The 25,275-nt window shown below is 37.1% G+C and overlaps 1 protein-coding gene across 2 annotated transcripts in view; it reads right to left on the reverse strand.

The window, feature by feature from the left end:
• Positions 1-35: 35 nt before the first annotated feature.
• The window catches only part of dennd2b (DENN domain containing 2B), a 75,952-nt gene continuing 50,712 nt past the window's right edge, over positions 36-25,275 (reverse strand). For both annotated transcript variants that reach the window (XM_084404608.1, XM_084404609.1), the window contains exons 5-20: positions 23,840-23,979; positions 23,391-23,606; positions 21,450-21,546; positions 21,305-21,349; positions 20,558-20,742; positions 19,068-19,177; positions 18,005-18,074; positions 15,589-15,666; positions 14,934-15,074; positions 14,512-14,660; positions 6,353-6,530; positions 2,427-2,468; positions 2,134-2,245; positions 1,626-1,868; positions 1,276-1,362; positions 36-735 (exon numbers count right to left, since the gene is read on the reverse strand). In XM_084404608.1, coding sequence (XP_084260734.1) covers positions 701-735; positions 1,276-1,362; positions 1,626-1,868; positions 2,134-2,245; positions 2,427-2,468; positions 6,353-6,530; positions 14,512-14,660; positions 14,934-15,074; positions 15,589-15,666; positions 18,005-18,074; positions 19,068-19,177; positions 20,558-20,742; positions 21,305-21,349; positions 21,450-21,546; positions 23,391-23,606; positions 23,840-23,979 — 1,928 coding nt within the window. In that variant the 3' untranslated portion in view covers positions 36-700. The remainder of the gene's footprint in view (positions 736-1,275; positions 1,363-1,625; positions 1,869-2,133; positions 2,246-2,426; positions 2,469-6,352; positions 6,531-14,511; positions 14,661-14,933; positions 15,075-15,588; positions 15,667-18,004; positions 18,075-19,067; positions 19,178-20,557; positions 20,743-21,304; positions 21,350-21,449; positions 21,547-23,390; positions 23,607-23,839; positions 23,980-25,275) is intronic.

A 25,275-nucleotide genomic window follows, 5' to 3' on the forward strand; every position in this document is an offset into this window, starting at 1 on the left:
CTGAAGTACACAGAGCACCAATACAGGACACGTTTAATGAGTTGTGTATGTTTCTTTAATATAGGAAAAAAAAAAAAAAGTGTCAAGTTTCAAAACATTCCCAGTGTATTATTCATTGCTGCTATTTTAAACACCAAAAAAAAGCCAGACTAAAAGGATGGGAATAACTCCACTGATAGATAGGGCCTGCTTCTATGATCCTAAACATTTTGGAACAAAGCTGTTCATTAATGCAGATTGAGAAATTAACAGAAAAAGCTTTATTGATTTTTTATTAAACACTGTAAATAAGGTAATTATACTCTTCATGTGTTAATAAATGTACAAAATACAGTTCATGGAGAAATTCTAGCGTTAAATACTACACAACCACTGTACATCCACCTGTCAAGTTTCCATTCATACATCTCATCCAGCTTAGCACAGCTATCTCTAAGGGTGGAGGTTATACTGCAATATAACCGTTCATACTCTCAGTACCATCCTATTATTTCTCTAGTGTCATATACAAGTACCATGGAAAGGTAACAACAGAGCTACATGTGAGATTAACAGCACAACTTTCATAAATATGTACAAAAACATGAACGTCAGAGTCAACACAACAGACATGGACATACGTGACTTAGCCATGTTAGGTCTTCAGATGTAGCATTTGTAGAAAATGTCCACAGTTTTTGGTTTCACGATAAAGTGTTCTTTAGTTCTTTTTATGAAGGAACTTCATTTTATTTCCTGAAAAAAAGATGAAACTTTAGTGTATCACGTAATTTCTGATATGCCTTTTCATAAAAGAAGGTTGATACTTAGGCCGTCTGTCCACCAAACTGCCAGATGAAAACGCCAGGCACGCGTTTTTTGTTGTTGTTGTTACTAGTATCTGATTTCAAATATAGTCATCTGGTCGAGACATGTATATTCTAAGAACAGCAGAATATGGTCAGCAGAATATGTTCAGTTATTATTTTTAATAACATTAAAATCAGTATCAGTATTACTGAACTGATATGTTCAGTCCCAACCCTTCTCCACTGTGATTGGATGGCTGGGTAAAAAGTGACAGTGATGACAAGCACTGCATTTTATTCAAAGTTGACCTTTTTTAACTCTCATCAACCAGAAAAAAAGCCAAACGTGCAACACTCAGTGTAAAACAGACACTCAGCGGCTCGTCACGCTGCTGCCGTTTTGAAACAATGAAAACAATTGAAAACGCTTTGGTGGACACACAGCCTTTCATATGTATGTGAAACATAAATGCTGTGCTGTACTCACCTAAACCCTTCAGAAATTTGTTGACTCCACTCTGTTCTGTGTCCGGTAACTCCTCTAGATACTGTTCCACTCTCTGCTCAAATAGACCTGATAAATAAATAAATATACCCATTATTTTTATATTTATTTTTTAGCTTCTGTCCAAAGCATTGTTTTTGTTAACCAGAGGGTGGCAGTAAAGATCTGACTTATATATTAATACCCCTCCACTCCATCTCAAAAAGACCCACACAAGTAGTGTATAATTATGCTGGGTGTGGGTTTCAAATTACACTTATAATGGCCTGAAGTTAATAGGCAATCATGTTTTATGAGAAGCCATTTTCTTTAATTGACCAAGCACGATTTACCTTTAGCCCTATACTTCCTCATCTCCTTATCCTGGATGAATCCAGCAAACATCTGAGACTCCATGAAGACACCCAGGAATCTGCGGATGCTCTTAGAAGCCACCGACTTGCGGAAGGCTTCGCGCTGGAAGATGCGCTCCCCTCTTTCGCCCTGGGTTAGAAACAGGGAATAGTGGCCAATGGTCTCCAGGAAAAAGCGGATGAAGGCCTCTGACACCACACTGTTCAAAGAGGTGGTGCACTCTGTGAAATGAGGGGATATCAAAAAAAGATTCATTATTCAATATCCTAGAGCAACTAAACTGGCCATTTATATTTTATCAAGCATTAACAAAAAATATGCATCTAAGATGAGATATATGGTTCATGGTGGATAAAAAACAAAGTTTGAATAGGAAATGAAACACAGTGAAGCCATATGTTTTGCTTTACAGTCAGAGCATGTATGCAAATAGCCAGTGAGTCCATTGAAAACAGATGGGCAAGGCCAAAACGTCAGGCTTTTCACCTTCATCTGATTCGCTGTCGGAGTCTTGATTGATGATGTCGTTTCTCTGTTCAAGAGATTGCTCCAGAGCAGCTTGCAGTTTGCGTGGTAATAGAGAGGCCTCGTCATCCATCTTTATACAGGAAGAGTATGAAGATTAACGTTGTAACAACTTTCAGTGATTCATATCATGACAAAGCCCGCTTGTTTAGATTAGGCTTGTTCTCAGATCTTAATGGCAACACGCAATTAGCACTACAGCCATGGGAGAGTTTGTGTTAAACTTTTTGGAGAGAGATCGTTTATGGACGAACCTGTCTGATGAAGCGGTCCGTTCCAAGATCGACCATTAAAGCCTGAAACATAAAGAGAAACCGATCTCAGTTAGGTTAGGTGCGCCACGACTAATTTCAGTAATGTTTCAAATGAAATGATGTAACTGACTAGTCTAACAAACCTCCGGAAGACAGTCAAAAAACAGCTGTCTGTATAAGTAATCCATTTAAAATGATGAATCGCTATGAATCAACCAGTCAAATCCCATACTGAATGCCACTAAAAAATAGGTCATATACATGTGACGTGCTTGCCTTTCATTATGATTATTGTACATTAGACATATTTATTAAAATAAACTGAATCAATAGGCAGTGCAAGACAAATAAGTACAAACTCAATAGCCTATCACAGTATAAACAGAATTCCTCAAATAAACGTTAGGGTTACACTTTATTTTAAGGTGATGTAGTTACATTGTACTTACTAGTACATAAGTACTGTACTAGTACTGTAGTACATAAGTACTAAGTAATATTAATGAACTACATATACTTACAATAGTTATGGTTAGTTACTAGTGATTATGCATAATTTACTGTTATTACTATAGTAAGTACATGTAGTAGCGTGTAACTACGTCACCTTAAAATAAAGTGTTACCAAAGTTAGATTGCGCATCCAGGTTTGAATGTGATTCTTATGTACAGTGCTGGTCAGAATTATTTGCCCCCTTGGTAAATATGATCAAAGATGGCTGTAAAAAATAAATCTGCATTGTTAATCCTTTTGATATTTTACTATCCAGATATCCTTCAGATATCCAGATCCTTCAGATTCCCAGACCAATGTTGGACAGATGAAACAAAAAAAGAGCTTTTTGGCAGCAAACACTTATCATGGGTTTGGTTTATACAGGGATAAGAAAGTAGCCCATGTGTAAAATGAAATACTCTGCTGTATCTTTAATGCTGTGGGCCTAATTTTCTGCCAGAGGTCCAGGACATCTTGTTCAAATACACGGCATCATGGATTTGATCAAATACCAACAGATAAAAAATCTAAACCTGACGGCCTCTGCTAGAAATCTTATAACGGGCCATGTTTGGACCTACCAACAGGACAGTGATCCAAAAGCAAACATCAAAATCAAAACAAAAATTGGTCACTGAGCACAAAACCAAGCATCTGCAATGGCCATCCCAGTCTCCAGACCTGAACCCTATAGAAAATGAGTGGGCTGAACTGAAGAGAAGAAGGGCCAACGTGGATCTGGAGAGATTCTGTATAGAGGAATGGTCTCTGATCTCTTGTCAGGTGTTCTCCAAACTTATCAGGCATTATAGGAGAAGACTCAGAGCTGTTATCTTGGCAAAAGGAGATTGCAAAAAGTATTTAATAAAAGGGTGCCAATAATTGTGGCCAACGTGTTTTGGAGAAAACATTTATTTCATAATGTGATTTTCCCCCCACTTTCAATTCTTTTACTTCAATAAAAGGTTATATTTGTGCATTTTCTTTAAAATAAAATATCAAAAGGATAAACAATGCAGATTTATTTTTTTACAGCCATCTTTGATCATATTTACCAAGGGGGCAAATAATTCTGTATAAAAAGTACCTGTACACATGACAGGTGACAAAAATCTAAGAAAAGCTTGACGTGTACCTTCGCTCCAGATATACACCTTCCAAAAAAATGTATCATATTTAAAATTGAACAGTAACATGACACTAATTTGAACATAGCCTTTGTACAAATATAAAGCAAAACATAAATGAGCAAATAATAAAAAAATTATGTAAACGACTAGTATTTCCAATGTCGACTAGCAGAAGCTGTATCGTTTAGTCGACTAGTCTTGCACGTCCCTAATCTCAACTGGCTGAAACAATGAGTAGCATCATTCTGTTTAATTGCACTGCATTCAGTTGTTTTGGGAGTCACAACATTTCCAGAAGTTGATCCACAACAGATGGAGCCTGACACCCATTTAAAAGCGCAGTGTTAAAAATGACAAGCACCACAAATTGGTGTGCTTCCAGATGTTTTCCCTGCAAACGGTCACCCCTTATGGCCATTACAAGTGCACTTATGTCCAAAGTGCAATTTAAAAAAAGTACTGAAGACGACTCCTGCCAAACGCACTAAATGCCAAAGACTCAGTAGCTGGCACTGTCCTATGGGCAGCTGGGAACAACAACACTCTCCCGGTTGGGAAAGTTTAGAGGGGAGAAGGCAACAGCCTGGCCAGGAATGCCGAGCTAGGCTTATGAAGCTGACGCCACATTAAAGGCTCATACACAAAAATTGGCCCGTGTTTTTGGGCATGTTATTGTACTTAGCATGTTTCTCACTCATTCCAGCATCTTTCTGAACCTGGGAAAATGACTTTAGCTCCATATTCACTTAAGGAAAACATAAGGGTTCAATGTTAAGCCAGCTTGTTAGAGTAAGAGCATAATTTAACTGTTAAGAAAAGCTGGCAATGTGACCATATTGAGAGGAATTCAAAGTCACGATCAGGGAAACATCTCTCAGAATAACAACCTCCAAACGTGAGGAAAAATGACTGAATCTTGAAAGAGTGAATCAGTGGGGTGATTTTGTTAGGGAGTGCATCTGTATAGAAAGTAATTTTTAAAAAGACTGAAAATGTTTCATTCTATTTTAAGATATTTTTTCTTGAGTGTTAAATCTAAACAATTTTGGAAAATTTGGAAAAAATTGTGTTCATACTTGTTATAAGAACCAACTCAAACCTCTTTCAGTTTTATGACAAATAATTATCATGCTTTTATTGATTATTATGAAATAAAAATATTTAATATGTAAAAAAAAAAAAAAAAAAATTGTAACAAAACTTAAAAGTAAATGTGAGTGATAAAAAATATTTTATGTTATTGTAAAATTACAATACAAATTTTTTCATCTTAATTTCTACATTTATAAACTCTAGATTATCAAGCTTTTATTTTGGAGGGTTAACGGGGAAAAAAAATGCACTGCGTCATTTGACAATAGCACTAAGCCATGCTGTGATATCAATTTTATTTTTATATATCGTGCAGCCCTAATATGAACAATTGTCAGTAGTAACTGAGTTATGGTCTGGCAAAACTTCATTAATAACTCATTTCCAAAGGGGCGTCACCAACGGACGTCGCTCAAATGCCTCTGGGCGCAATTGGATAGACCTAAAACCAATCAGAGCGATCGTCATCGCCTAAGTTACAATTCGCCTAAGTTACACTACGCCATAAAAGTATGTACTCTTTTTGTGAAGAAAAGGTATTTACTTTTGTAGCAAAAAAGTAGGCAAGCTTTAGGACATACTACTTGGTCATCTTTATCGGACGGATCTGTTGCGTGCATCCTGTCACGTAAACTGCCCTGTCAATCATCTTGTCACAGTTAAAATCCTCTATTAAATCTAATTTAATTTCCTACCGTTCATCTGCCAGTGGGTCTTTCATGGAGACTGTCCTCATGTGTTTGCAATTTGAATATAATAATGCATTTAAAAGTTGATGCGCTTCGCCAACGGACGTCGCTCAAATGCCTCTGGGCGCAATTGGATAGACCTAAAACCAATCAGAGCGATCGTCATCGTGTAAAGCCCGCCCCAACGTTTCTGATTGGTGCCGCGATATCGACGGATTAGAAATGGACTTGAATGAGCTCTTTGCCAGACTACTTGCAGAGCAAATCTAAATTTGCCAGAAGTAGTTTGGGTTTTCCCAGGCTAATGAATTTATTTATTTGGGCACAAACTGCATGAGTTGTCTCCCTGAATCTAACGACAGTTTTTCAGACAAACCGGTTTCATTTAGGCTGGTACACAGCAAAGCACATGTTGTACACACTTGGCAAAGTATCCTATTACAACAAACAAGATGGGTGACAACACCATAGCAGTTGTAATGTTTGACAAGACATATCAATGTCGGATAGTGTCCGCACCTCCTCCACGGGTAGTTCCTTGAGCTTTGGCAGTGAGCTGGACAGAATGCCCACTAGGAAAGGCGTGGGACAGCAGACAATGTCCACCATGGAAGTGGGTAGCACAGGGATGAAGGTGTGCTGCCAAGAGAATGGGTAGAGCAAAGCCACCACCGCATGAACACAGCTGGAAAGAGTACTGTGGGGAAAGAGAAAAAGCACACAGTCAATCACCAAGCTTTTACAAAATCTCACACACTTTCTAAGCAAATCCTGTACTGGAAAAAGTATCTTGAGCCCAGATTTTCCAGGTCTATTTTGGCTTTAGCGAAGAGACAAAGGAATCTGTGATTATGAGAACAACAAAAGAAAATATCCAGTGGCATTCAATAGACTCCTGTAATATTATTCACATTGTGTCAGTGGCATTCAAGACATCAGTTACATAAAACTCCATGAAGAACACAGAAAAAAGAAAAAAGAAAGGTAATCACTGTACTTTACCTTTGCACTTACATTAAACACTACATATTCTGCTCTTTTTGGGTGTTTGGTGTCAGTAATTTTTTTTTTTTTTTTTTTTTTTTAAATGTAATACTTCTCTGCAGCAAGAATGCATTAAACTGATCAAAAGTATCAGTAAAACATTTATAAAGTTGCAAAAGATTGCTATTTCAAATAAATACTGTCCTCATACCATTTTTAAAATCAATTTTACAAAATGTTACAATTTCTTGAGCAGCATATCAGCATATTAGAATGCTTTCTGAAGGAACACTGAAAAAGTTCAGCTTTGTCTTCACAGGAATAAATTACATTTTTATAATGTTATTTTAAATTGTACAAATATTTCACAATATTACTGCTTGTACTGTGTTTTTTGACCAGCCTTTGTTTGTGAGCATATGAGACTTCTTTCAAAAACATAAAAAATTCTTAGGACCCCAAACTTTTGAATGGTAGTGTACTTGAATTTGCAAGGCGAAGAAAATGACATGACGTGTTGCTGCTAGCTTTATGCACTCAAAGGTCGCAGAGTTCCCCAGGTAGCGGAAGGGGAGAGGCTAAACATTTCTAAAGTGTCCAACATTACCATAGAAAATAAGAAGAAACAAGCAGAGGGAAAAAAATGCAAATTGTCATTACATTACAGCTGTCAAAACATTACCAGTAAATCAATAGAAATGTTCCAACACAAGGGATAAAATGTTCCCACAAGACAATCAGCAAATCAGTGTTCTTTTGTGTGTGTGTATAGCTTGTATTCAAATGGTAGGCTACCTCATCTACAATACCACATTACCCATTGTAAGTGGACCAGGCTGAATGTAAATCTTCGTATCTTCAGGGTGATACGGTATCATGATATCATGATGGGCTACCACACTGTAACCACACACCATCGTTCTCATTCAAAACATCCAATAGCAAATCACGCACCTCAGATGTTACATTACAGCAGCCATGAGATGTTACAGCAAAGGCTAAGCACAAAGTCACAAATACCATAGTGGCCTTCTCACGGTCCCAAGCTTGTTGATAGTGGCTGACCCTCCTTTCTCTCGCTCTCATCTCTTTCTGTCCCATCCACCAACACAAGCCCACGTATACAGAGGCCGAGAAAATAAACCATCAGAAACACACTGACTCCAGACATGAATTAAAGAGGATCAGGACTGAACCCAGTGATAAAATTTGGTATGCTGACAGTAAACTAAACATAATTGCAGCTCCAATCCTGCTCATTTGTGTTTTCAGAAGAGAGACAAATATCAGTTTGCATTTTTAATCAAATCAAAATATTACATATCAAGGCCTGTGCTTAAAAAACACTCTAGGTGGAGTCTGAATGTCTGTGTGTGTGAGTCTGCATCCTGCATTCTGGCATGTTCACACTGGGAACAGGGAGAAGCAGATTTTAAAAACCTAGCCACAGGCAAGTCGGGCAGATTCTGATAGCTGATACCTGGAATGTCAGCATAACTGAGGCCTCAGAGGCAAGTACTCATGGGAAAAGATGAAGACAGAACTTTAGACCTGTCCAAACACTGTTCTATGCTGCCCAAATCTTCCAGGAACCAAATAACATGGATGGAGGGTTGAGTTGAAAACTGCTGCTAGCTAGTGACTGACTCTTGCCTGGCCCGGACTGTCATACAGAGCTGGTATGCACACAAAAACAGTCTACAAACACACTAACCAAATTAACTATCCTTTCCATCGAACACTTACTTTACACTTATCCCTCACACTGAACAAAAGATATAAGGGATATTATATTTAATATTGTACTATTATAAGTTAATTTGATAACTTGGTGTGAACGGGCCATTATTCATGCTGATCAATTCAAGGACGATAACTATAACGATAATGATAAATATATAGTTCTAAAAATCATTCTAAATATTAAAGAATAGCAGAAACCAATAAAAAACAAAGGCACAAAGGAATGATATCGTTGGAATCCCTTTCAGAACACTTTTTTCCCCCGCTGATGAACGCTAAATACATTGACAGCCAATCAGAATCCATTCCGCTTTAAAGAGCTCGAGCATTTTAAGCAGCAGACGACAAACTAGCAGCGCATGCTTTATAAACAGAGTGTTATAATTATTGTTCGTTGGTGTGGACGCTTAAATAGTTATCGTTATGGTCATCTTTATAGATATCGCTCTTGGTGAGAACATAAACTTCCCCCAAAGATTCTAAATATGTAAAAGATTATATTTGAAAATGTAATTCAACTTCTCTATTCTCTATCAAACGGCAACTTTTTTACGTTGAGTGGGAATCCAAACTGTCATTTTTACACTGCCTCGAACACACACCAACAGGATTAACACACCAGTGTTGAAATAAAATATAAATAGTAGATGAAAAACTTAACAGTATTAAAATAACTAAAACTAAAATAAAAATAAATTAAAGCTAAATAGAAAGATTTAAAAACTAAATGTAATAAAAATGACAAAAGCACATAAAACTAAAATAACCATTGATTTTCAAATTATTAATAAATACTATAATAGTACATAAATAATACTAAAAATAACACACTGATCCAGCGGAAACCAACAACTGCTAGAATTTGTTGTCTGTTGTGAGTAATGTGAGCTAGCCCTAAAAAAATGATTTGCAACAGAAGCAGCTCAAGGGTGAAAATTCAAGATTCTAATCAGAGCAACAACAAAAAACCATATGCTTTCATTTAACCATCCAAACTGACTTTAATAGATTCTAAACAATATTGCATCTTTCATAACTCCTAAAAATAATGGTAATTTTGGGTGGCTGGCTTTTGGAAAAAGAGCCTTGAAAATAAATGTATATATTTAACGAGAGCTTCTGCATGTTTAACCAGTGGTGAAATGCGGTGTGTGGATGTAAAAGGCTGCAATAACACAAGGTTTATGCAAAAGGTGATGTAAAGTTTATCTTTCCACCATTATGCAATATATTGAAACATATTCCTGTGATAATAAAAGAACAGAAAAATTGAAAAAAAAAAAAAAGAGAAGAAAATACCTAAAACATTCAGCTAGACACATATTGTATAATGACCAGTTTATTTAAACAAAAGCTTTTTTTTAATCTTTTCAATCTTCATGTTCTTTTGGCTTGTTTATTTCTGAAACTAGCCACACAAAAGTATCTGGCCAACTTGGCAATACTGTATTACATTTGCCTGAAGGGTTTCCGTCTCTTTTTCAACTTGTCTGGGACACAAAACATTTCCCCACCTGGTTCTCTGTGCTCTGATTCAACGGCAACATTCACTTTCTAGAGGAAGACGTCTACAGCTACACCTAAATTTGCACACACAATGAACCCATGAAAAAGGAAGTAATTTGGGAACGACAAAACCAGACAACACATCAGAGATTTTAACTCGATCCTTCCTGCCATTTTATAACCACACAGAATGCTAAAATCATTACACAGAAATTTCAGTAGCAACAATTACAGTTAAAACTAATGCTTAAAAAAAACGAATGAATTATTGCTTATTCTTTAATGTAATATTGGGTGATTAACAATCAAAGCTGCTCTCCCCCCACAGAAACTCACTCAGCAGCATGATTGAATATCAGTGTCTGGTTTGGGCAGAGGAGCTCCCAAGACAATCACACAGCTAATGGAAAACTTAGTGATTCGAAAACAATTACTTTCTGCGCCACAAGAAATGTGGTGTGGAAAGGGTTAAAATACAAATGCACATGAAATCCTAACACAAGCATTGCCTAACATGGAGTGAGTTTTCTTTCTGTCAGATCCTAAGCAGCAAATATATTAGTTACAAGCTACAGAAGCATACATCATACACTGTTGGCACACATTTTTTGGAATTGGATTGCAGTGGCCTTTCCCATGAGAGCGGCAGCAATGCCCTTGATGTGGGAGAAAGGAGAGTTTTCTACCTTAGTCTAGCGCTGCCCATAATCCACCTAAGGTTGCTGGGCAACACAGCTAGGCCTGGACCAAATCCCATCAATCCACCTATCCTGTTTTTAACAGAGCCAAGCCCATGGAATGTCAATACTTGGCTTAACAGCATAATATGTTGTAACTAGAGCTCTATCTATTATGATAATGGGTGTGATTCAAACCCATTCACAAAGAGCGGTTTGAAAAGAGCTCTTTAAACAACAGAGAACATGCTGCCTTTGTTTCTCTGATTCAAAGAAATAACATGCTTTGCTATCCTGAGTCAAATATTCGTATGTATGTGAACTAAACCATTGGTGTACCATGTGAGAAGAAGGCAATGGTTATATTTTAACACATATCTACTAGGTCAATAACACCAAGTACGTTCACATACGCAGATTTTGTTTTTAATATATTATACACACATACATATTTATCTACATGTATTCGTCCCGAATCGTACGGTACAGACGTCACAGTTTTGGTGCATGGCATGCCAGGGGCGCCTGCAGGAGTTTATCTCAGGGTACGCACAAAACTACTAGCATTTTTTATATATAAGCCTATATTACATTATCATTCTGCCATATAAACAGTATACAATCATAAAATAATTAGAGTACAGTTTACTTACCTCAAACAACTTTGTTGGTAAATAGTATTATTATAATTATTGTTGTTGTTACATGTCATTTATTACCACATTTTAATATGTGATTTACTGTATATTATCAGAAACCTAAACAGGCTTTCATTTGGAGAAAACAACAGAGCTGCACAATCGGGTTTACGCCTGCTGTAAATTTGACCTGCCACAAGACTCAATAGCGTCTGGCTGCAGACTTGCACTTGCAATCGACACAAATTAACCGGAAATATGTTTCCAGCAGTTCATTCGCATTGTATTGACGCTGTTAAAGCACTTGCGTGATATAACACCACCGGAATTTTCCCTCTTGCAGCTTACGTTCATCGAAATATTCTGTTATATTATTTATTTTTTCAGGAAATTTAAAAAACTGCATATTTTTTGAGTTATTAAACATTGTATCGTTAAAGTTGGTATTATACCTCTATATATAACATCTCACGTAGCATTACATTTACCTCAGGCATTAAGTGTCGAGAGCAGGTCAGTTCGCTAGAGAAATTAACTTTAGAGAGGCATTTCGTAAATCAGCCTATTCAATATATTTACTTTACCTGTTAGTAATGTCTTGATTATTTAACGTATGTTTAAATAAATTTGTCATGAAAACAACTTATGACAGCCACTGTGTAAATGATTATATTTAAAAAATGAATTAGAGTAGAAAATTTACTTTATAATTAGATTTAGAAGTTACTGTAAAATATGCCTTATTATTTGAGTGTTGATTATTATATCTAAAAATAAATACAGTAGCAACTGAATTTAATAATTTGGGCTCTGTTTTTTAATATTATAGTAATGTGTAAGTAAGGGCTATAGGGACATAGCATAGGCTAGTTTACAGCAATCGCTAAGATTGATTTTTTTATTATAATTTAATTTATTTTAATCACAGAGACACGTTTGTTAAAATAGCTTCTTTTTTTTATTAAACTTTTTTTATGTTTAGCTTTCTCTTCCCTGCCGACTCCAACCATGACTTCAAAACGAGATACGTACCGAACCATCATATTTGTGTACTGTTACACCCCTAATACATATAAACATATACATACATACATACATACATACATACATACATACATATATATATATATATATATATATATATATATATATATATATACATATACACACACACTGTATACTGCAAGCAGATAACACAGAGACAAATTGTAGTCTGATTAATGCAGTGGTTCGCAACCTTTTTGACTCAAAGGCCCATTTAAGGTAAGATATTTCCCCCAGTATTTCTGCTATAATTATAAGCTGGTGTGTGGTGGCCCTTCTGGTGCACTATGGCTGCTGTCGCATCATCCAGGTGGATGCTGCACATTGGTGGTGGTTGAGGAGATTCCCCCTTCTATGTATAGCGCTTTGAGTGCCGAGAAAAGCGCTATATAAATGTAATGAATTATTATTATTATTATTATTATTAATATTATTATTATAACAAAGCTGATTGTTTTTAATCTTTTTTTATAAACAAACTTGGGAACAAACAGAAACTAGAGTTATTGAGGCCTTGTCAATGTCAATGTCAAATTTATTTATATAGCACCATTTATCCCAACCGAGGTTGTCCAATGTGCTGCACATCTTGTAATAGACAATTGCACAAAACAAATAGGCAATAAAAACATCAGAGGAGGCATATTTGACTACACCCTCTAACACTGGGCCCACTGCCTTGGAAGTTTGAAAGTGGGTCCTGGCCCACTGATTGAGAATGACTGGATTAACATGCATACATGCTGGATGAAGCCAAGCTATAATGACATAATCTAGGTTTTTAGTCCAACTTCGAAAAAGCCATACAGGTATGATTTTATTCAGATTAAAGTGTTGACGTCATTTTAAAAAGACAAATTATTTATGCTTTTAAAGTGCATCAAAACACACTTATTGACTGAATCAACCAAAAACTGCATAAATAAAGGAGCTTGTCCAAATAACTTTTGTAACTAAGTAACATCCGTCACCCTGTGACAATATGGCTACCGATTAAAGGAGAGAAACACGCGCAGTCACTCACACAGGAAGTGCATTCCTTCCTTCACAGTAACTGCCCACCCCACATCACCCGCTGCTGTTTGTTTAAACTGGCTGATGATTTGTGGAGATTAAGCTTTCACAAATAACCTACTCCCTAATGACCCCCCATGCCCGGCCACAAGCTTCCGTGACCAAGCACGAAGGCTCGAAGGGGGGTGCCGAAACCTCCAGGGACCATAACGGCCCTAACAGAACCAAAGCCCTGTCTCTGCCCTGACCCACTTCTGCATTTAGATCAGCGGGGACTCCTGGGAGTTTAGCCCAGTGTTAGAGGGTGTAGTCAAATATGCCTCCTCTGATGAATTTAGCAGTGGCCTGCATGGAACAGCCGTTGGGTCACCCTTTAACCAAAACCACAGTGGAAGGCTGCTATTTGCCATTCGCACTAGATGGACACTGACAGACAAAACTGTACTGGGCCTGAAAACAACTATTTTCTGCCCAGATATGCCAAGACAGATATTTGGTTGGAACATTCGGACCGATACTATGATTGGTATTCCATTCAGAATCCCCATGGTCACTGACAAATATGGAATGATGCTTTCCTAAACTTTGTCCTCTTATATTGTGATGATCACTGAACTTGAATTTCTAACTTGAGAACTGAGAAAGGAATAGGTCTGAAAAACAAAGACTACAGCAACAAAAATCACCAACAGGAGGAGAAAAACCATGCTCCAAAAAGATAAAATTCTTTTATTTGTAGCAGATGTTATTTTGCAGGCTCTGAATGAGCAGACGGAAAACTGGAAGTGACACTGCACATCAGTGAAGGAAGAGGTTATTGAGAACATCTGCTGTTAGGCCACACTCAGACTGCTGTTGTCACAGTGGTCAGCTTGTCTTAGAAACACAGATTCATTTGGGAGGACTGTTTGACCATGTTTGGGCTGAAAAAGCAAGAACTTTCTCATGGGAATGAAGAGTGTGTTACATGAGATGATATGCTGCCTACACTTGACGGTTCATATTCATTGGCTCAAAGGCTGCAGTTACATGATATCTCAGACACTTAAGCTAACACACAAGGGTTTCTCACCTCAGCTTGTCAGCCACAAAGATGACCCTTCGTTCCAGCAACAGAGAGGCAAAAACACGTACCACCTGTCGTACACTCAGGCAGTTGAACAGACTTTCAAAGTCCACATGCTCTAGTCTGGAGTCCATGGGTCTCCGTAACTCAATCACCTGTGGAAAATAAAACACTGCATTGAAACAAGGAGCAATATAAATGCTGTTAAAATGGAAATAGAAAACTATTGGCTAATAATGTCTGTTGGCAAGGAAAGTACAAATGTAAACTGCTGGCCTTACTGTTGAACCCTAAATAGGGTCAGTTTTAATATCATTTAGTCTATAAGGATTCAGATCTCAGATTTGCTTCAATAAGTCTTCAATAAACTTGTACTAATCTACAGCAGACAACAAAGCAGTCTAAATTATATGCGAGAAGGATCTAACCTCATTTCCTGCTCCAGGCAGGAAGGTTTTGACTTTTATGGTTTTGCCTGGTGCTGGGAAAGGAGATTCCATCACACTCCTCATGAAAGGATACACCAAAGCAGCTGAGATCCCTCTCCTCCTCTCCACTTCATCAAGGATCTGTAACAAATGAAAGCCGAATAAGTTGATGGAGAACACACCAGTGCTAACAGGCATTGACACTGCTAGACTACAGACTTATATACTAGACTTATACACTACAGAACAACACTGATCGATTTCATGTGGTCTGTTTTTCTTTTTTCCTCTCAGATTTGTGTGTGGAAGTCTCTGGAATTCTAACCTGTCACTAGCAAGTCATGGTTTTCATCGGCTACATACGTTTTTTTTTTTTTATCAAGATGGATGAAAACATGCAGTTCAGATTTCCACTGAATATTATGATTACCCAAGGTTGGATCCAGAATAGTTTTATACTTCTACCTCACTTTCCCATGAGTGGAAGGTGGAAGTGAAGGAAATAACAGTGGTTTAATAGGCCAGGGAGAAAGACAGATTTACTAAGTTGGATGTACCTCAATGCCAACACAAGCCTCACTTCAGCTGTGCCCATGTATGACAGCCAGAGAGACAGTGTGGAGGTGTGTGTGTGTATGAACAAGCCTGAGCTCACCTTGGAAAACAGGTTGAAACAGCCCAGTCGACTGATGACACAATACACTTCAGGAAGGCGAGGCCCTTTCCCACTCGGCTGTAGTTGCGGGGGAAAAGATTACACAAACAATTAAATCATCACATGAAGTAACTGGTATGCAACACATGAAAAGCATCCAGGTGATTTCAGTAAAACGTATATGGTACTAAATCATATCTTTGAGAGCTGAATTTGAGAAGAAACCAGATTTTGGCGGTGCTTGCACCTGCAGAAGTCACCATCATGACACTAGGGTGTTGTGGATTGTTGCCAGGGCATTGCTAGAAAATCACTTTTTAGGCTATGCAGTTTCTAGGGTTTTTTGGGTGGCTGAGAGCCCAACCCACAAGCCTTAATGATATGTTGGTTCCTAGATATGGCTTGGGCCCTTCAACACAAGTATATAGGATTAATTTGCGTGTATTATCACCTACTGTACCTATCACTCAAAATGGTGTTTTATCACCTACTGTCACTACCATTCAAAAGTTTGGGGTGTAAATTATTACTATTATTTTTTTAAATAATTATTTTAAGCTCACAGAGGCTGCTGCATCTATTAGAGCAAAAATACAGTAAAAATAGAAATACAGAGAAATATTATTAGACATTTAAAATAACTGTTTTTAAAGTGTAATTTATCACTGTGATCGCAAAGCTTCTACATCCATTAGAAGACTGGGGTCTTCAGTGTCATGTGATACGCTGATTTGGTGCTCAAATAATTATTTATTGTTAATATCAATGATGAAAAAAGTTGTGCTGCTTAATATTTTTGTGGAAACCATGATACATTTTTTTATCAGGATTCTTTAATGAATAGAAAGTCTTTTCTGTCACTTTTGATCAATTTAAGTTGATCACATTAATCAACAACTTGCTAACCTCAAACTTTTGAACAACAGAGTATATATATCAGACATCTCAACATGTCACATATTTTAGATGTCATTAATGTCAGTATTACAAACGTTGTGGGATGTGTGACTTGATAAGTATGAGCAATGGTGATGGTCGGTTTAGCAAGCACCACTAAAATCGAGAGAGAGAGAGAGAGAGAGAGAGAGAGAGAGAGAGAGAGAGAGAGAGAGAGAGAGAGAGAGAGAGACTTTGCCGTTCACAAAATTGCAGCTTGAAAACTTAAAAGCCACATCAAACAGATTTAAGGGAATTAAAATGAGTGTTTCATGCTGTTTAAATAGATTTTTTTAAGAGCTTTTCTTTAAAACGTGTGGATGGAATCATTAAAATAATCACCCCCTTTAAACATGGTCATCCCACTCAAAATTTTATGAACTCTGTTTTAGTATTCAGTTCATAACCTGAAGTTAAACACATGAAATAGTGCATGGTAAAAGTCTAAAATGGATGCAGAATGTCCAGTGTAAACACAGCACAGGTGCAGTTCCACAAAACGAATGAGTTGTCACACGCAATTCACTAAACAATCGAAAGTCTGGCTATTTTCTAGGAGTCCAACCAGGTTAGTGTCTCTCAAAGCACACAGACACAAAGAATCTCATTCCTCTTGTCCATATTAGGTATGCAATTCTCCTCTGCTGACTTTTTACAAATGGATGATTAATTCAAGCATGTAGAGCTGGGTTCAAATCCTCAGGAATGCCGCCCTCATGCCAGCCCCTGGACTTCCTCCCTGCAGGGAACACAGTCAACACTTCTCTCCACTGGGCCATTCAGATGCTCAAAAAGACGAGCTGAGAAATAATAGAAGCTAAAGAAATCCCACAAGCAAATAATGAAGCCAATCGAATCTAAAAAATCTAAAGCTGAACAACACAAGGTCACATCTATAAAAGCAAGTTCTGAACAAGCAACAGCTACAATTATTAACAACTACTAGAGAATATCAACTACACATTTATCTTCTTTTATTTCCAGAACACGCGTTTAGATGTATGAAATGGTTTAACATTTCATTCTCAAACCACAGAAAACCAATAACATGCACTTTAATGCAAAACTTATGTATAACTCATAACAATAATGTACAGAAAAAGCAGCACATTCTTAATGGCACATTCACAAATAAAACCATGAAACATGCAGGTCACCACAACATTCAAAAACAATAGGCTAATCACCACAAAACTCCAAAGCACACAAATATACAACTGATTCTTACGGTACAATGACATCTTTTGATGATTTGCATTTCCATTCATCTCCTGAGAAACTCTCATTAAAACGGAGACACGTTTACGAGAATCTATTTCTCTTTGAGCACAAAAAAAAAAGAGCAAACAAAACACTAAAAGTGACTGACCAAAACTCTATCCATATGCTTGGCCTTAAATACATGTGATGCAATATACAATACATGTATCAAAAACAAAAGGAGCAAGAAAGGCATCCATAATATGAGAAAAAGACTCACCAGAAGCCGTCTGCAATACCCAAAGCGTCTACTGCCATCTTCTCCGGTGAGCATAAAAGAGAAGGTCTCGCTATAGTAAATCAAAGACAGCCACCATTAGTCCCCAAAACCCACATGTAGATCAGGTGATAAGAAGAAAAAGTGTATAAAACCACTTGAGAAGAAATGCTCTTGAGACTGAAGACTTTGCCTTTGAGGCGTATCCTGTGGTTAGAAGACTTTATCAGGTAGCTGAGATGTTTTCAAAAAACCAAAGAACTTACTCAAATTACTGAGTGTTTATGACCTGGGGTATTTGACTGTGAATACTTGTGGAAGTTTAAATTGAAATTGCAAAGTTTCAGTTCAGTTGATGAATTGATTGTGGGATAACGTTGTTCATAATGTAGTGTAATGAGGAGTACATATCTTGATGGGAGTAACCATTCCAACAAATCTCTGGAAAATTGTTCTTGAAGGTAGCTCCCACCCCCCACCCCCCAAAATGAAATTTGCTTAAAGCTACACTGTGTAGGATTTTCTCCCATCTAGCAGTGAAACTGTACATGACTACCAACTGAATATTACTTTCTAGCCCATCCCATTCCGAGGGCGTTTTAACTCCTACGGTGTCGCGAGTAATCTCCCCCTCGCATTCGTCACGGGGCCACTGAGTGTAAAAGCGCGAAAGGCGAAGCTTGAATTTCCAGCTATGTGCCTCTTTGGCTAATGTATTTTCAAGATGGAGGCACAACATGGCTTCCGCCACTCGCGCAGTCGCTCATATGTGTTCGGAATGACAGATTCTACGCTTACGAGAATACTCGATTAGTTGGTGGAAGTAAATACACATGAATGAGCACATATCATTTTGAAAGAACAAAGTGGGGGTTTTTTTGGCGACGAATCAACTTAAAAAATTACACAGTGTAGCTTTAATGTACAGTAATACCACCATTTCTCATCATTAGTAGTTATCTATATTTCATACTGCATACCATAATGTGATTATAGTAATCAGCTTATCAGTATCAGCCAGAATTTTAATATCAGTGCATCCCAACATACAAGGAAACAGTGATACCTGTTGTATTCAGACACAGGGCTCCAGTCTTTGGCATCTGGGAAGCAGAATTGTGGGATAGCCTTGAGTCTCTGTTCAGCTTCCCTCATCTGTTTGGTGAGTCTCTCTAACTGTGAGGGTTAGATGAAAAGACCTGGTAAGAAATCCATCTAATATATTTACACAGCCTCTTTATAATATCCCTTCAGACCTTCATTACTATGTCAAGTATGTACAGAATATTTTCCCACCCCACAAGGGGTCAATCCCCCACTCCTACCACCACCCATGCCACCATCTGCCCTCTGTTCTAGTTTAAAAGCACAATGACGGGGTTGACCCTCTGTTGGGCAGAATGTCAACATATTTCAGCCTCTCAAGAGAAAACAATCACTGAAGCAGATCTCAGCTAATTAAAAACCTATCTCTGTAACTAAACATGATTGCCATGGCAACGATTTCCTGCTTACGCCACTTATTGTCAATACATCCCAACGATAAGAGCTCAAAGCATCTGGATTTTCAACACTGTCTCTGATGCATTTAATGGCATACAAAAGTTATTTAAATAAAACTATTTAAATAATTGCTTTATATTTGAGTATCTGGTAGCACTTTTCTTAAAGCCTTTATATATAATGCATTAGAAATCTATTTCTAATGCATTCATTTTGCCTTGTAATGCACCTTATAATCTCATGAATAATTAAAACCACAGCTATAATACATTATAATAATTATGTTATGTTTTTAGAAAGTATAGTGCATTAAAGCACATGACAAACAACCAATATCCTGTGAACCAAGGAATCTGCAAATATTATAATGCATTTTAACTTTGGTTACAATTATTTATGAAAAGATATAATTCATATTATGTACTGTATATGTAACACATATACATGTATAGAAACATGATAATGTACATTATGAATACCTTTATAATGCATTATACAGTACATAAAGGCTTTAAGTAAACAGTTTTAAAATGTAATTTATTCATGTCGTGGCAAAGCAGTCATTACTCCAGTCTTCAGTGTCACATGATCCTTCAGAATTCAGTCTAATATGCTGATTTGGTGCTCAAGAAACATTTATTATTATGCTGCTTGATATTTTTGTGGAAACTGATACATTTCTTTTTTCAGGATTCTTTGATAAAAGTTTTTAATGAAACTAATACATTTCTTTTTTCAAGATTCTTATATAAAAAATATTAATGAATAAAAGCATTAATCTCTTTAAAAACGTACTGACCCTAAACTTTTGAACAGTAGTGTACAAATCTGTTATCAAATATCCAAACAACTACACTCCCACCATCTAAATAAAAAACACTCAATATAAATGACATTCAGAAAGCAGTAAGGATTACATAAAATTACTCATCAAGGCTTTATCAAGAAACTGTTTGATAGCAACTCTTCAGCTACACGTCGATAAGCATCAGATGTTGTGCAAATGTAAAACAAACATAGTATCGCCCCTTTTTTTTTACAGAGAATATTTACCTTGGGGAACTGGTAGGTGACTTCTGGAGTATATGAGTTTTTGGTGGTCTTTTTCTTCAGGGAGACCACCACAAAGTACTCAAAGAGCTCCCTTTCCTGCCACTCGATCAACTGCAGCTCCAGCGTCCTGTAACTGGGTGCACTTCGCAGCATAGACTGCAGCTTCAGTAACCTCTGAGTGTGGGCTGTGTAAAAAAAATCCACATGATATCACAGTATATACATTGTGAAATAACAGTGCTTGAATATTGTGTGTACATGGTAATTTTCAATATGATTTTCATGTAAAAAACACTTACATATTTATCATTAGATAACAGTCTGGTAATAAGATCATTTTTTGAGATTTCTAATCTTAACAGACCATGTGTGGAGCTCATTCTCATTTAAAGCTCAGGTCCAGTGTTGTAATTGTTTACTGAAACTAAAACTAATCAAAATTATTTTCGATATTGAAATAAAACAGAAATAAAACTAATACAAATAATAAAAGCAAATGAAGTTACTAAAAATTACAACTAAAATTAAAATGAAAACAGAAAATATAAAAAATAAAAGCCAACTCAAAATATTAATAAAACTAGATTAATATATAAATAAGTAAAATAACACTGCTCAGGTTTGACATTTACTTGTGACAAATCACAGGGTCATGTGATGTAATGTTATTTGCTCAAAGGACAGAGTCTCTGAGCAGCGCTTAACTCAAACACACTGCCTTCTCAGACATATGTGCTGATCCCTCACCTTTGAACCTGTCATCGGAGTCACTTTCACTCTCACTGTTGTCATCTACAAACAGAGAAAAGAGGTTTTTGATGTCGAAGGGTCAACTGACAACGTTTTTTTGGTCTGGACATTCTGAGAGGTTACATCATGGTAAAATCTTTACCTCTTAGAGACGCAGTTTCTATGTTTGAAAGTGAAAGCTTCTTTAGTCTCTTCTTGCCTCTTTTTGTACAGTAGATAGAGTTTATTCTTTGCACCACCTGACAGGGAGAAAATGCATTTTAACAAATTGAAAAAGACTTTCAAGCTGCCCCTTATGTACACATTTACCCTGGAATGTTATTAAGTTCTGCAAATAATATTTTAAGAGGCTGCTGTGTCCAGATGGAAAATATATTGATTTTAGCTATCAATGAGCTCCTAAAAGCCACTGGGACCACTCTATAGCAACTTGTAAAATGTCTGGAAAGGGAAAAACAGTAAAACTAAATCAGTCCTTCAGGGCATTTTTCTTGAGAGTGATATGTGAACTTGAGCAAAAAAAAAAACATAGTCTATGTTTTTCGCTTTTCTTTTTAAACTCTGCAGCATGTAAACATTACGGTTATGGGCATTACAATTGTGTTTGGTTCCCTACAAAAAAAAACAGGAGCAGCGGAAAAAGTAGCTGTAAGGCTGATGGGTGTGTTGCACCTAGTCCTGATGAGCCAACTTTTTGTCAACAATTTCGGAGAGGCTAGCAATAGCAAGCTAGCTTTGAAAGCATGAGATCCCATGAGAGTCTGCAAAGTGGCCTTAAATTACCTCATGTCTCAAAGCACATAACATTACAATAATAATGAATGTAAACAAATTACAGAGCTCTTACTTGTACCACCTGACTGCGGCAGATTTATTTCGGCATTGATAGTGTTGACATAGAAATGCATAAATGAAATACAGTCTATTTACTTTAGTTTTTTGCTTGTACCAGCAGGATAATAGTAACGCTAATAGTCTTGCATTCCTTCAGGTGTTACTATAGAGGGTATGCGCGTGACGTCACTGTCGGCTGTACGCCCACTGAGTGGCAAAAAGACTGACAAGAAATCTGAGTTATAATTTTACTGCAGAAAGCTACAGAACAGAGAAGCAAATAATCACTGCAATTCAAATAAACAACTGGACTCCAGGTAGCGAAAGGTGGATTTGCAGTTATCATTTTGTGTCAATATGCTTAATTTAGGGGTAAAATCATACCCTATATATTGTATTGTTATATATTGTATTGAAAACTCATCAATTAAATATTTATCATTGTATATTCTGCATAATTGGATGTTTTTAAATAAACATAAAATGATAGTGATCACGCGGATTTAGACCTACCTATATTGTATTTATATAAAGCCTTCACAGGCAACTTTGCTTTATTTATTTCCCCGGCGTCGAAATCAGGCACATATGAATGCCAGGAAACACGATTCCTTGCTGCATGTCAATATCCATGAATCACTGGATCTTTGGTAAGATGTAAGGAACACTATATCGAGTCCAATCTTTAGTGTAAAACTGCTAATTGTTTGTTTTACTTGCGTTTCCCCTATTAAATCCAGTCATGCAGCAGGCTCTTTTGCCACTCAGTCCAGCTGAGGGAACGTGTCCTGGCAGGAAAGTGACGTTAATGCATACTCTCTATTCACAGCATACAAAGACAGCTACATAGACTGCTTTTTGTCTGTGTATTCCCTATTTATTCCAGGTATATGGATCTTGAAATCCATTTCCCATTCACCTTAAAGTAGGGTTTCCCAAATGTGGTTCTTCAGTTGATGAAAAGCTAATAATTAAATAATAAAAATGTAAAATAAAAATAAATAAATGATTTCTAAATAAAACAAGAACCTTGAATTTACTTGAATGTCATGTAGCTTTTTTTGTGAACAAGCGAAAGTTGTTAAATTATTAATATATTAACTTCAAATCTCAGTTACTTCAAGTAAATACTGTACGTCAAAGGGGTTTGGGTGACAAAAATACTTGGGAATCCCTGCCTTAAGGAAAGCATAGTGAATTATGAAAGAAAAAAAACTCCATTTCACTCCAATCTACCCTCATTGTTTACCTTGGGGACTCGTTTCTGCCTGTGGGAGGCCAAGGTATCGGTGGCAGGGTTCAGGCTGTCATCTAATAGGCCACAGGGGGAGGAAGGCATGCCCAGCTGAGGCAGCAGCAGCATGTCATCATGGCTGTGCCTCTTAGACAAGCGGGATGGGCGCTGGCTCTTCCTGTCAGCAGGAACTGGCAGCCGCAGAGACTGACTACTCGGTTTAGAGGGCAGCTGGTGAGAGGGAAGTTGATAAGAAATGAAACTTTTAGCACAACTAAAAGGAGCATATAGTAAAATCGATATTTGTGCAATAAAATACAGTACATTATGTTCGGCAGATTATTACAAAAATAATAATAATAATATGGTGAATTAATGCATTAATACAGAGCGTTGATTTTAAATAAAAATCATATTGAAAAGCAGGTGCTATCATCACTATCTTACACAGCCAAGGAAACTACCTGGGGAGATGTAATGGACTTCCTGTCCTGGGAGGTCCATAGTCTGTTGAGTGAGTCCCGAGACCTCTCGGGTAACAGGCGGGAATTTCTGGCCAGACATCTCCTCAATGGATCTACGTCCTCATATGGATTCTCTTTCTCTGTTTGTAGAAGAGCAGAGGAGAGAGAGAGAGCACGACTCAGACTAAAACCAAACACCAGCTGCCCAAGAGCCAACTTAAAAGGTAGCGAGGAAACATGTCTTCTTAAGGAGTGAGTGGGAAAGAGGCGAACTGATAGGGAAAGGGTGGGCAGAGGTTATGGAAGGCGGTGGAAGATGATAATGAAAAGAAGGAGCCGGAGGCACCCAACGGGGCAGCTATTGAGTGGTGGGAAAGGATTATTCATGGAAGTTTACTGCTGGCTTGAAACTCAAGTGCATTGTCTCCAGAAACAGTTTCGGTTGGAAATAAGCCTTTGGACAGCACTCTGTCTCCTGAAATAAGGGCCAGAGATGAGTCAAGATAAGAGAATGCAGACAGTCCAGAACCCTAGTCTGACTCCATAACAACAAAAAACATTATAAATATTTTGAATCCAGCTTCTTTGACCAAATGTGTTGAGGATGATTTCTCTTTTTGCTAACATGTTTTCTCATGCAAAAGGGTGGATCACTTGCTCACCTAAGGATATAAATAAAATGTTGCTTTCCCCTTCAAGAACCTTTGGCAGACTGATGGGCGGTGAGAAGCGAGGACGGGGTGACCTGAATAGGGTCTGCAAGAGGTTTTAACTCTAATGTGGAAGCATACTACCATTATTATACATACACTATGAAATGTTGAAAACGGTTGTGATGCTTAATATTTTTGTGGAAACCATGATACATTCCAGGATTCTTTGATGAATAGAAAGAACAGCATTTGAAATAGAGATATTCTGTAATATTGTAAATGTCTTGAACTTTTGATCAACTTAATGCATCCTTGCTGAATAAATGTATTAATTTCTTTAAATGTTGCTATATATATAGTAGCAAATTTAAAATATAAAATAAAGTAATATTATATTACAGTTATATAATAGTTATTTTAAAGGGATGCTGCTGTGAACATATGCACAGGCACACACACACACACACACACACAATATATAAAAATACATATATGTGTGTGTGTGTGTGTGTATGTTCACAGCAGCATCCCTTTAAAATAACTGTGTTGTTCATATGACATCTGATTATTGCATCAATTTGTGCCAGGTCAATATAATGAAATCCTCTAATTAGTTATTCTTTCCATGTCACCAATTCCTGCCTGTCAAGACAGTGTAATGAAACAAAAGGTCTGAATGCTGGCAGTTTCAATATGATGTAATAGCATTTGTGCACATCCCAAACAAAAGATTGCCCTAATTTTCTATTGTTTATCTTATTGTAACACATTGGCATATAACAC

Source organism: Rutilus rutilus (genome assembly GCF_951802725.1).
Source record: "Rutilus rutilus genome assembly, chromosome: 3".
Classification (NCBI taxonomy): domain Eukaryota; kingdom Metazoa; phylum Chordata; class Actinopteri; order Cypriniformes; family Leuciscidae; genus Rutilus; species Rutilus rutilus.